This window comes from Bombina bombina, chromosome 6 (genome assembly GCF_027579735.1).
Source record: "Bombina bombina isolate aBomBom1 chromosome 6, aBomBom1.pri, whole genome shotgun sequence".
Taxonomy (NCBI): domain Eukaryota; kingdom Metazoa; phylum Chordata; class Amphibia; order Anura; family Bombinatoridae; genus Bombina; species Bombina bombina.
This window is the reverse complement of record NC_069504.1, coordinates 731,227,678-731,241,663: the sequence shown is the minus strand read 5'-3', so window position 1 is coordinate 731,241,663 and position 13,986 is coordinate 731,227,678. Positions and strand designations below refer to the sequence as shown.

General features: G+C 41.5%; 1 protein-coding gene across 3 annotated transcripts in view; it reads left to right on the top strand.

Moving 5' to 3' along the window:
• Window positions 1-13,986, top strand: part of LOC128663560 (patatin-like phospholipase domain-containing protein 6) — a 453,640-nt gene that overhangs the window by 313,087 nt on the left and 126,567 nt on the right. For all 3 annotated transcript variants that reach the window (XM_053717940.1, XM_053717939.1, XM_053717938.1), the window contains 4 exons: window positions 5,538-5,601; window positions 5,688-5,798; window positions 5,886-5,949; window positions 6,072-6,240. In XM_053717940.1, coding sequence (XP_053573915.1) covers window positions 5,538-5,601; window positions 5,688-5,798; window positions 5,886-5,949; window positions 6,072-6,240 — 408 coding nt within the window. The remainder of the gene's footprint in view (window positions 1-5,537; window positions 5,602-5,687; window positions 5,799-5,885; window positions 5,950-6,071; window positions 6,241-13,986) is intronic.

Genomic DNA, 13,986 nt, shown 5'->3' with positions numbered 1-13,986 from the left:
TTGTTCTAATGCCAGAAGTTATGCGGTACAAATTGTTCAGAACTCATGGGGATTACAGGGTTCCTACGTATTAATCATACTAGATCAGACTAATAGGTTAGATCAAAAGATATTTACAAGTTTGTATTTGCACTACTATATGTGTAAGGTTCAATGTGAGTATATATGGTTAAACAGTGGGGGACTTACATGTCTTTTATTAGCAATTGGACAACACAGGGTTATGCCAGAGACTGAGAATTGTATAAACTTTTGTTACTGAGCTGTATGTTTAACTAGTTATATCAAACTGTTGCATATTTAGCATTTGTATAGACATATTATCCTGAATACCTCTCACTCATCCGTTAGCGCTTAATACCTCCCTCACAGCCTTAATATTGTTCGCAGTTATACACTAGACTCCCTGCATGGTCATGCAACACTTAAGTTGCTACAGTTTCACGCACTGACACTGCCCTTCACTCTCCCTACATAACATTTAGTCCCTGGTATATATTTCCCCCTATTGCAAACCTACAACAAGTATCACTTTAATTGGTTCAGGTTTGTTTCCAAAATCTAGACGGGATTGTTATTGAACTGTGACCTTGCATGATCTTTACATCTCAACATACCTCAATATCTAAGTGTATGCTTCTAGTTTTTAGAGGAGGTTCTTTCTATATATCTTTTGTGATCTCCCCCCCCATATCTCTAGTCCCTGATATATATCTCCCCTTATTGCAAACATTACAAGTAGTACCTCATAGTTCTGATCATAAATTATTACCCACTATCCCGTATACGCTCTATTGAGAGGGTAGTTGAGATGACTCTTTTTGTTATGTTTTACTATACTAGTTTAGGCTAGAGGACCCATCCTATTTTCACTGTTCTTATTGTAATATCTATAGTGTTGTACCTTTCTATCAATCAATATGGCTTACCAGCATATCTGTAGTAGAAACTTTGTACTTGTTGAACTCTCACCAGCTCTCTTAGGGATTACCGCAATTCATATGACTTTAGAGTTATATCCTTGAACTGTTGCACACCTACACCTGAACAATTTGAACCACTAAGAACCCTCTAGATATCCCTCTGTTATAAGAAAGTTCCCACAGAGCACCCCTAAATTAAAAACCTTCTTAACCTAGGTTCTCTACACTTATTATTATGGAGGTTATTCTCACAACATATACGTAGCTGCGGAGGTTATTACTGCTTGCTGTTATATGTATATGTATTTATTTTTTAATTTTTTTTGGTGCACACATTTCAATGTACTACTCGCCTGAATTATGGCTGTGATATATACTTCCATGGTTAACCTATACTAAGACCTACAGCACCTACTCACAAAGCTGCCCTTTTCTGAAACAGAGAGTCCACCTCGATGACTACAGTCATGTTCCTTCAATTGGGAATCATACCCTGTCTCATGAGCCCAATAGTTTCTTTCATATTATGCTTATTACACCTAGCTCTAATTTAATGTTACTAGTTACCTGTGTTTGTTTACTTTCGTTTTGCAGCTTTCTTTATCTAAGTTAACGGGCTTAGTTAGAACTGCTCACACCCATTCCTAGGCATATTTACATTTACCTGGCTAGGCGACTCCTCTAGTGACACACTGATGTCTTAATACAGCTCACATATCAGGGTTCCAAATATCATGTGCCCCAACTCTAAGGAATTTATTCCCTCTTATCTTACTACTGCCCTCTATGGCGGCTTAGGGACAACTATATCCTATAGCTTAGGGTGCAACTGCTCATGCAGCGTTAGCTAAACCTATATATCCTTATCTGACATTGTTACTTGTAGTAACCCAAACATATATTAAGGCACTATCTATATCTCACAATCACATGTTAGGATCTTCCTAGATGTCCTTCTTACTTATAATTAGCCTCTATTATGGAGTCAGTCTTGAGAGGACCGAATTTATACACAAAGGATTATAGATGTCTATAATGTTTGGGTTACATACCTTCCACTTATTTGGAGACAGTCAAGTTTTATTTTACTCCTTTATTACCGATGTTATGACTGTGTATTATGCTTAAGTATCTGTATCAAGCGATGTATCCTCCTTATTATCCTACATTAGTTATTGCCCTGATTAAGCTCCTAGGCTAGGTAATACATTGTGTAGCTCTAGGTTAAACAATAAATAGTCTTTCTACCTGGCCATGGATATCTACTTTTAGAAATAACCACCCCTCTATTTAAGCAACCTACCTGCCTCCCTCTCCCCTGTATACTCTACAGTTTTGTCTGAGTTGGCTCCGCCCTCTCCTCCCCCCATCTTCCCTCATATTTCGAGCGGCTCTCGCCCGCTGATTTTTCTCCCCTTCCCCACATGCTATAGCCCAAACGTGGCCGTCACAAAAGCCAACTCCCCACATCTTATTATTATTGGAATAGATAGCTATAGAGTATCCCTCCTATAGATGTGGGATTATCTCTCTCCCTTATTATAACATAAAATGAAGTTCCATTTTATTTAGCCCAAACCTTTTTCTCTCACCTTATTAAGACATGATATGTAATTTCATCTTTACATACTTATCTCACACTGTTGATCCCACCACATAAAGGCAGTGAATTTAGACTTGTTGTTTTATACCCCTGGGGGGCAGCTCTTATCTCTTTATAGTCAAATACTTTTATTAGCATCTATGCAATCTCTAATATTAGAACACAGATTAGATATGTGGACCTGCAACATTTGTCCTGTCTTATAGGGTATTCATCATGTAATTGTAATCCATGTCGTGCTCTGATGTTATTATTGTTAATGGGCAAATTCTGTATATTACTTTTTCTTGAAACTTCAATAAAAAATTGTTTTAAAAAAAAAAAAAGAAAAAGTTTTTGCTTGCACACTAACCCAACGAGCACAAAAAGCCATACTTCAAATATCGCAATCACGTTAACCTACTGCTCCTTAGAAGTCAATGGAGCGATAAAATGGGGAAAAATTAACAGCCTAGTCATGCGCAATCCCAATTGCATATTCTCATGTGTGCTAACCCGACATGAAAATATGAACATTTTACATTGCAATGTTTTTCTCATAGAAGAATATGTTCTATTTATTCATAAATACATATTTCTACATATATCTGATGGTATTTTGGTACAATATATATCTATACCTATAAATGTTTAGATGATTATAAATAGATATAGAAATATACAGATATATATAGGAATATCTATTTAAAAATACTTAGGACATATTCTCCTATGTGAAGAACATTGGAATGTAAAATATTTACAGTACAAACACAGTTAAACACTATAAAATATGAATATTGCATAAATATGCTTTCTTTCTAATGGTAGTGAGAATCCACAAGATCCATTCTTACATATGGGAAATACATCACCTGGCCACTAGGAGGAGGCAAAGACACCCCAATCAAATCACTTAAATATCCCTCCTACTTCCCTTCCCCTCCCAGTAGTTCTTTGCCTCGTCTAGGAGGAAGGCAAAGATAGCTATGTTCTGCAGGAATTTCTTATTGTTACCCTCAATGGATAGTTCCTTGAAGAGATGGTATGGCGTTATGAGTCTCCAGGTTAATCTCATAGTTTGAGATGCAGGATTAATAGTCTGAGGTCGCAGGGAAGTTCCTTAGCCTCCTCCTGGTGATGTACTCTAGTGGATTTTCCCTATGCCTGCCTGCTTCAGTGAAGGGATCCAAGATCAGCTACATCAGGTAAGATGTCTCTTACTCTGTCAACCCTCTAGCAGGATAGTTTCCTGACACAGGGATTTCTTGATGCTCGATTTACATGATAGTTTCCTGAAGGGACTGTAGTAGTTGTCTTTCTAGAGGGATAGTTTCCCAATAGAAGAGAGCTTACCCTACCCTGGACTCAACGGCTTGGGTATTGGATCCCAGCTGTTATGGCTCATGGACTCTCACCACCTTATGAAAGAAAACATAATTTATGCTTACCTAATACATTTCTTTCTTGGTGGTGAGAGTCCACGAGACTCACCCAATATTTATTTTTTACCTGTTGTTTCTGGCATGCATCTCATTGCCCGGGTTTGTTCTTCCTGCTTTTCTCTTTCTTCTCCTTTCTTGGCTATACGGCAGAATAAGGGGAATCAGGAAGTAGGATGGATTAAAGCTCTTCATGCTTGGGTAATTTTAGCCTGCCTCCTTGTGGAAGGAGTTTAATTCCAGTTGTTATGGCTTGTGCACTCTCAAAACCATGAAAGAAAGAAATGTATCAGGTAAGCATACATTATGTTTTCAAATCTTTCCCTTACCTTGACAACCAACATAATTTCTCAGACATACAATATATATCTCTGCTTTTTATAAAACTGAGTTATCATGGGTTTTCTATTTGCTTTGCTCTGAGTTACTTTCTTACTAATACATTAAGAGAATTTTTCAGTAGTATTCCAATGTATCAGAAAATGTGTCACGCAGCTTTTGATGTGATTTTTGAATTAATTTAATTCAACAGTCTGGACCTCCTGAAAACCCATTGTAAGTGTCACATCTTGTCTGTTCACACTGCTCTCTTTCAGCGCTTACTTTTTTGTTCATGCTCAGTGGACGTGAATCAATACAGCTGTTTCCTGGTTTAATAATGTTAAAAACACAGCTTAAATGAGACATTTAAATTATAAAACGCATGCAAGATAAACTGGGTATCAAAATAGAGATTTATAACTGCAGTTAATTATTTAAATGTGTAAATTTAACATTGCACGAGCAGTTCTAGTGAACTGCTTGTGCAATGCCGCCCCCTGCAGATTCGGGGCCAATAGGCCGCTAGCAGGGGATGTCAATCAACCAGATCGTATAGGAATGGGCGGATTGATGTCCACAGCCTCAGATGCAGCAGACCAGTTAAAGGGCCATTATACACTCATTTTTTCTTTGCATAAATGTTTTGTAGATGATCTATTTATAAAGCCCATAAAGTTTTTTTTTTTTTTTTAAATGTATAATTTTGCTTATTTTTAAATAACATTGCTCTGATTTTCAGACTCCTAACCAAGCCTCAAAGTTTTATTTGAATACCGTCAGCTACCTTCTCCAGCTTGCTCCTGTTTGTGTAAAGGGTCTTTTCATATGCAAAAGAAGGGGGAGTGTCTTATTTCCCACTTGCAGTGGGCTTTCCAGCTACCTTTTCAACAGAGCTAAACTGAAAGCTTCTAAGTACGTTTTTAAACCATTTTATACTGGATTTTTATATCAGTATCTGTGCATCTTATTCTTTTTAGTAGTGTCTATTACATGCAGTTATATGAAAATGAGTGTATACTGTCCCTTTAAGGAGCGCCGCTGCTTCATAACTGCTGTTTCCGGCGAGCCTGAAGGCTCGCCAGGAAACAGGGCATCAGGGGCATTCGGCCCTTGATAAATCGGCTCTATGGGCTAGAATAGACAAGGAAGCCAAAAGCCAGAGCTATAAACTGCTTATGAATTGGAAGAGGGGATGTTGTCAAAATAATTTGTTTATTCATTATTTTTTTTTCTAGTAAGTATAACCCATCTTCCTGTTGCCTTCTGCAGGTGGTAACAAGACTGATTCATATTTTAAGCCAAAAAATTCTGGGAAATCTTCAGCAATCACAGAGTAAGCATATCTGGGGCTCATCAAAAACCAGGGGAATACAAAACGAATCATTACTTTTTAACCTGCACCCCACTTTATTTTTTCAGATACCAGTAACCCAGTCAGTAATCTCTGCACAGTATGCGTCTTACCTATAAGCAACAATGTTCCTCTTACTGCTTTTACCCTTGAGTTGAAACATGCTTTAGATGCCATAGGTAAGATCCCTAAGAATATTAACAGAACAATGTGCTGGTGGTCACTATTAGGTTCAATTTAAATTAAGGAAGCTCTCTATTTTCCAGGACCAACTCTGGTTCTAACAAGTGACATTATCCGGGCAAGACTTGGAGCATATGCACTAGAAAGGTTTGTAACATGCAATGCTTTTCCAGTGTGTTTTGAAGATATAACAACATACATGTGACATATTTTTTTTAAATATAAATATCTTACGTATATTACGGGTTGCATTTTGTCTTCTTTTGTAGTACCCATGAATGCCAGCTATCTAACTGTCTGGCCCAACAGGAAGATCTCCACCGAATTGTTCTGTACCAGGCAGAGCATTCCCTTACACCATGGACTGTACGCTGTGTCCGACAGGCAGATTGCATTTTAGTAGTGGGATTAGGAGAGGAGAAACCCGCACTAGGGGAGGTAAGTAAAATGGGACTTTAGGGACTTAGATGTGACTTCAATTTTTGACCTGAGAGGTTTACTGGAAAGATTTGACTTAGCTTTAAAGGGACAGTCTAGTCAAAATTAAACTTTCATGATTCAGATAGGGCATGCCATTTTAAACAACATTCCAATTTACTTTTATCATCAAATTTCTTTTGTTCTCTTGGTATTCTTTGTTGAAAGCTAAACTTAGGTAGGCTCATAAGCTAATTTTTAAGAGCTTGAAGGCTGCCTCTTATCTCAAGGCATTGTTACAGTTTTTCACAGCTAGAGGGCGTTAGTTCATGTGCGCCATAAAGATAACGTGCTCACACATGTGGAATTACCTAGGAGTCAGCACTGGTTGGCTAAAATGCATGTCTGTCAAAAGAACTAAAATAAGGGGGCAGTCTGCAGAGGTTATCACAGAGGTATAAAATATATTAATATAACAGTGTTGGTTATGCACAACTGGGGAATGGGTAATAAAGGGATTATCTATCTTTTTAAACAATGCAAATTCTGGAGTAGACCCTCCCTTTAAGGTAAGGTGAATCTCTTAGGATCTCTAAAAGGGTGGAATCTAAACACGTAGATCTTAAAGGGACAGTAAACACTGTAATTCAAATATTGTTCTGCAGTCTTCCAATAGATTAACACATTAGTATAGTGATCTTTGAAAAAGCACAATGCAAAATGTGTCAGAAGGTGGTAATGTATCACAATACTGATATATTGCTATTGCTCTTTACTTTTAAATACATTTAATAAACAGTAAGTTTTAACTTCTCTAATTTCTAGCTGCTTCACCTTTGGTGTACTGCCCTACCTCTCCCTTATTATAGGGATGGGAAATGTGTTTAACCCTTTGAGTGCTAGGCACTTTCCCACCTGGGTGCTAAGCTGTTCAAAGGTTTTTTTTCTTTTTTTTAACTTTTTTTCTTTTCTTTTTGGGTCTTGGGGGTCTCTAGCTGCTTAGATGCCTGAGATACAGGCTTCTAAGCAGCATGCCCCCTTTTCCTATACTTAACATTGTCATCACGCATAAGGTGAAGCCCCAGCAATTTATGTCACTATACAAGCCCGATCGCCGGGGTAGGAGCAGGTGGGAGCCCCCAGATCTCCCTCAAGGTGGGAGAGTGCTAGCGAAGGCTCTGAGCCGTCGTTAGCACCAGAGTGGGAAACTCTGCAACGGCTCAGAGCCGTCGTTAGCACTCAAGGGATTAACACATCAGCAAGGCCTGAACTGTATTTGAACAGATTAACACCTTTGTTGCTTCAATTGTCCATGGCAAACTCCACCGACCACTTTCCTTATTTGAAGTCCAGAGATATATATTTTTAGATGAGTCTTTGTTATGAGTTTGGAGATGACAGGCTTGCCACTTTCATTGTTTAGCTTCAACAGAAATGATAAGAAAACAAATTGCAAATTAGGGAGAGATATGTGGCTACCATGTGCTCTTTCAGTTTTCAGGACTGGGAAATCCTAAATTTTCAGACTAATTGTACAAGAAAGGAGGTTAAAATCAAATAATGAAAGTATTTTGCAAAGTTGTTTTACTATGCATAATTAAATGGACAGAAAACCCCAAATCTTCCCTTTAGGATTCATAAAAAACATTCAATTTCCATCTTAATGGGAGTAGAGTCCACTGCTTCATTCATTACTTGTGGGAATTAAGAACCTGGCCACCAGGAGGAGACAAAGATACCCCAGCCAAAGGCTTAAATACCTCCCCCACTCCCATCATCCCCCAGTCATTCTTTGCCTTTCGTCACAGGAGGTTGGCAGAGAAGTGTCGGAAGATTGGAGTAGTCTCTTATGGAAGGTAGTACTTTTCGAAATGGGACTGGAGTTTTAAGTAACCCTGTCAGCCTCTCAGTGAGAGCATGGGTGGGTGAAAGTTAGAGTTCGGGGATGCAGGGAGAGTTCTTTCTGCAAAACCATCCCGACTCATGATTAACAGCTCCTTAAGCAATCAGCGTTGACGAGTTTCTCTGCCTGCTTTATGCACTCAAGTCCATGTCAGGACCAATGCTACTAACCTGTCACACTTGAAGGGCCGTGTTCCTGTTCCACGGCATAGATTCTGGTAAGATTGTTTCATTTATACACATATGATAACGCATGAAGACAGGGTCACAGTGTGTCTCCTTTATCTGTATAGAATCAAGGGTTAATATCCCTGGAAGAGGGATTATTGGACAGGGGGGATTATGCATAATATCTTTATTGTGTTTGATGCTGCTTCATGTCTGAGATGAGGCTCTAGTAATGTGTGAACAGTCAGAGATCGGCGCAGACTTTTTTGATGCGTTTTCTCGATAATGCAGGGGCGGTCCTGCATGGCACTCCATGTGACTGGGTGTGGCCTCTTCCACTTCCTCTTTCCTGATCGGCACATGCGGGAGACGTAACGGTTTCTCTGTTGTCCGGGTCATAGGAGGTGGTGAGTGCCCTGGCCATTGGTGTATAAAGGTGCCATTTAATCTATCTAGTCCGTATTAAAGGCATAAGCTATGGAGGACTTTGATATGTTAGAGAATACTCCCTCTTTAATTAAACCTAATACCTGTATTTATTGTGAGGAGGTGCAGGTTGATCCGCCTGCTCAACTGTGTTCCACATGCTTTGACAATATTGCAATGTCTAAAAGTAATAAGATATTTAGTACTACTGAGCCATCCACCTCTGAGGGCTCTCTGTCCTGCGAGGTGCATTCTCTACATTCATCTCCGATTACACATGCTGCTCCCCAGGGCCCTACTGATCCTTCCGAGGGAGGGGCCTCTTGGCTGCCAGACTTCACTGCTCAGTTGAAAACAGCGGTTTCTGAGGCCTTTCATGCCCTACCACGTCTTGCAAAGTGCAAGCGAAGGGAAAGACATAGCCTTCCGTCCCAGGGGTCATCTGCTCCGTTGGATGTCTCTGATATATTATCCGCTGGTGAGGACGTCTCCGATACTTCGGAGGGCGCTCTCTCTGGGACGGGATCGGCGTCTTCTAAACCACCGGCTGCGGAGGAGCAAGATTTTAAGTTTAAAATGGAGCATTTGCGCTTTTTACTGAAAGAAGTGCTTGCTACGTTGGAGGTTCTGGAACCGAAACTTCCGGAGGAACCTTCAATCCTTAAGCTAGATAGGGTTTACGAGGACAGGGTGGTGCCTCAGATCTTCCCAGTTCCCTTGAAGATATCTACTATTATTAAGAGGGAATGGGAGAAGCTTGGCTCGTCCTTTTTTCCTCCTACCTGTTTTAAATAGCTGTTCCCTGTTCTGGACTCTCAGATCGAGCTATGGGGGGCCATTCCTAAGGTGGATGGAGCTATCTCCATGCTCGCTAAACGTATGACTATTCCCCTCGAGGATAGTTCGTTGTTCAAGGAGCCCATGGATAAAAAATTAGAATCCATGTTGAGAAATATGTTTCAACTCACAGGGTTTGTTTTTCAACCGGCAGTGGCAATCACTGCGGTTGCTGGAGCGGCTACCTATTGGTGTGACGCATTATCAACTATGGTCGAGGTGGAGACTCCCCTTGAGGAGATACAGGAAAAGATTAAAGCCTTAAGGGTAGCTAATTCTTTTATCTGTGATGCAAACATGCAGGTTATTCGCCTGAATGTCAAAACATCAGGTTTCTCAGTGCTAGCCCGCAGGGCTCTATGGTTAAAGTCGGGATCTGCTGACATGACTTCCAAGTCTAGACTACTATCTTTCCCTTTTCAGTGAAAGGTTATTTTTGGTCCAGGACTGGACTCTATCATATCCACGGTCACGGGTGGCAAGGTTACTTTCCTTCCGCAGGATAAGAAGAACAAGACTAAGGGCTCTACTTTTCGTCCCTTTCGTTCAGACAAGTCTCAACGCCAGCAGCCTGCTGCGAAAACCGAGCAGTCCAAGTTATCTTGGAAGCCAGCTCACTCCTGGAACAAGTCTAAGCAGAGCAAGAAGCCCGCCGAGACAAAGTCTGCATGAAGGGGTGGCCCCAATCCGTCTCTGGATCACGTAGGGGGCAGACTATCTCTGTTCACAGAGGCTTGGATGAGAGACGTACAGGATCCTTGGGTTCTGGAGGTTATCGCCCAGGGTTACAGGATAGGGTTCAAGACTCATCTGCCCAGGGGCAGATTCCTCCTGTAAAAACTATCCTCAAGGCCAGAGAAAAGAGATCCCTTTCTCGAGTGCGTGAGGGATCTCTCCTCTCTCAGAGTAATTGTTTCAGTACATCTAGCAGAAAAGGGTCTAGGGTACTATTCAAACCTTTTCGTGGTCCCAAAGAAAGAGGGCACGTTCTGCCCAATTCTGGACCTTAAGTGTCTAAACAAGTTTCTGTCAGTCCCATCTTTCAAAATGGAGACGATCAGATCAATTCTGCCCCTAGTTCAAGAGGGGCAATTTATGACGACAATAGACTTGAAGGACGCTTACCTTGACGTGCCAATCCACAAGGACCACTTCAGGTTTCTAAGATTCGCATTTCTGGACCAACACTTCCAGTTTGTGGCCCTACCGTTTGGTCTGGCGACTGCCCCAAGAATCTTTACGAAGGTTCTGGGAGCGCTGCTCGCAGTTGCATGAGCCATGATGATATCCTGGCCTAGGCTCCGTCCTACAGTCTTGCGGAGGACCACTCAAGGGCTCTTCTCCTTCGTTCCCATGGATGGAAGATAAACGAAAGAAAGAGTTCTCTGGTCCCCAGTAACAGGGTGGAATTTCTGGGTACGATAATAGATTCCATATCCATGAAGATATTCTTGACAGATCAGAGAGGTTCCAAGATTGCGTCCAACTGTCTTGCCCTTCAGACCTCCTCAAGGACATCTGTGGCCAAGTGTATGGAGGTGATTGGGCTCATGGTATCCAGCATAGATGTTAGTCCATTCACCAGGTTCCATCTCAGACTTCTTCAGTTATGCATGTTGAGACAGTGGAACGGCGATCACTAGGATCTATCCCAACAGATCTCTCTGGAGAACCGAGTGAGGGAATCCCTATCTTGGTGGATCCTCCCGGGACAGCTGTCCCAGGGGACATCCTGGGAGATTGTGACCACGGACGCAAGTCTATCAGGATGGGGTGCTGTTTGGGGTGCCAGAGTCGTCGACTCTACCAATAAATATTCTGGAACTTCGAGCGATATTCAACGCTCTGAGATCTTGGCCCCACCTGAGGTTGTCCCGATTCATCAGATTCCAGTCGGACAACATTACCTTGGTGGCTTACATAAACCATCAGGAGGGAACGAGAAGCTCCCTAGCCATGAGGGAAGTATCTCGGATTCTGGAATGGGCAGAAACCCACAACTGTTTGCTCTCAGCGATCCACAATCCGGGTGTGGACAACTGGGAAGCGGATTTTCTCAGCAGACAATCGTTTCATCCGGGGGAATAGTCTCTCCATCCCGAGGTGTTTGCAGGGATCTGCAACAGATGGGGGACACCGGAGATAGACCTCATGGTGTCCAGACTCAACTTCAAGCTACCCAGATAAGGGTCACGGTCCAGGGACCCCCGGGCAGAGCTGATAGATGGCCTTAGCAGTGCCTTGGGAGTTCAACCAAATTTACATTTTTCCACCATTGCCACTCCTTCCTCGAGTGGTGGCCCGCATCAAACAGGAGCAAGCTTGGACCATTCTGATTGCTCCGTCGTGACCACGGAAGACGTGGTTTGCGGATCTGGTGGGAATGTCGTCATCTCTGCCATGGAGATTACCCTGTCACAGAGTTCTGCTAGTTCAGGGTCCCTTTCTCCACCAAAATCTCGATTCTCTGAGGCTGACTGCGTGGAGATTGAACGCCTAGTCTTGGCTAAGAGAGGGTTCTTGGAGAGAGTGATTGATAATCTCATTCAGGCCAGGAAACTGGTAACTCGTCGCATCTATCCTAAGGTGTGGAGGACCTATTTATCCTGGTGTGAGGAACGTGGATATCCCTGGTACAAGATTAGGGTATCCAGGATTCTGGCTTTTCTCCAAGATGGTCTGGATAAGGGTCTTGCCGCCAGTTCCTTAAAGGTTCAGATTTCGTCTTTATCGGTTCTGTTACACAAGAAGCTAGCAGAGCTTCCTGATATTCAGTCCTTTGTTTAAGCTTTGTCTAGAATCAGACCGGTGCTTAGATCCTCTGCTCCTCCTTGGAGCTTAAACTTGGTTCTTAAGGTCTTGCAGAGGGCTCCGTTTGAGCCTATGCATGCGCTTGACATTAAGATTCTTTCCTGGAAGGTTCTATTTCTTCTGGCTATTGCATCGGCTCGCAGAGTTTTTGAGTTAGCGGTCTTGCAATTCCTTACCTGGATTTTCACGCTGATAAGGCTGTACTTTGCACTGGATGGGGTTTCCTCCCCAAGGTAGTATCAGAGCATAACATCAATCAGGAGATAGTAGTTTCTTCCTTGTGTCCTAACCCTTCTTCGTCTAAGGAGAGGTTACTTCATAACTTTGATGTGGTTTGAGCCTTGAAGTTTTATCTTCAGGCCACAAAGGATTTCAGACAGACTTCGTCGTTATTTGTTGTGTATTCGGGGAAGCGTAGGGGGCAAAGGGCCCTTTCTACTTCACTGTCTTTTTGGTTGAGGAGCATAATCCATTTTGCCTATGAGACAGCCGGACATAAGCCTCCTCAGAGGATTACGGCTCACTCAACTAGGGCTGTGGCCTCTTCTTGGGCCTTTAAGAACGAGGCCTCTGTGGAGCAGATTTGTAAGGAGGCTACTTGGTCCTCCTTACATACTTTTGCGAAATTCTACAAATTTGATGTCTTTACTTCGGCGGAAGCTGTTTTTAGGAGAAAGGTTTTGCAGGCTGTGGTGCCCTTAGTATAGGGTCCGCCTTCTGTTTGCCTCCCCGTTTTGTTCATTCAGTGTCCTCCAGAGCTTGGGTATTTGTTCCCACAAGTAATGAATGAAGCAGTGGACTCTCCTCCCATTATGATGGAAAACATAAATTATGCTTACCTGATAATTTAATTTCCATCTGTGGGAGGAGAGTCCACTACTGCCGCCCGTTTACTCCGATGGGCGGACCTACATTTTATATTGTTCTTCTGGCACCTTTTATACCCTGATATTTCTCCTACTGTTCCTTGTTCCCTTGCAGAAAGACTGGGGGATGAGGGGAGTGGGGGAAGTATTTAAGCCTTTGGCTGGGGTGTCTTTGCCTCCTCCTGGTGGCCAGGTTCTGTATTTCCCACAAGTAAGGAATGAAGCTGTGGACTCTCCTCCTACAGAAGGAAAGGAAATTATCTGGTAAGCATAATTTATGTCTTCTTTATTATTTTTTTGATAATTTTAAGGTCTTTATCTGCAGCTATGTCTAAAATTATACAATGGAATAACTCTCATTTGGTATAGCAGAACTGCCCAAATTCTCAAAATTGAGATATATATATATATATATATATTTTTTTTTTTTATTTTTTTTTTTAAGTAAACAACAAAAGGTATTTATCTAGGCCAATTTTATTATATATCACACTGCCATTCAGCCATCAAATGCAATCATATAAAATATTGTTAATTTTTTTCACAAATTTTGGGTTTCTCACTTAATTTATTTACACACAACTACTGCAGTCATAAGACAAATAGTTGTAAAAGCCTCTATTTATTCATAAATGGCAGACATGCATGGCTTTGCCATTATGCAGTTTAGAGTTGTTTTTCAATGTTTAGTTGCTTATTTATATTTTTTGAGATACTAACTAAAGTTTTAAGTTTAAAGACAATTCACTTCAATTTT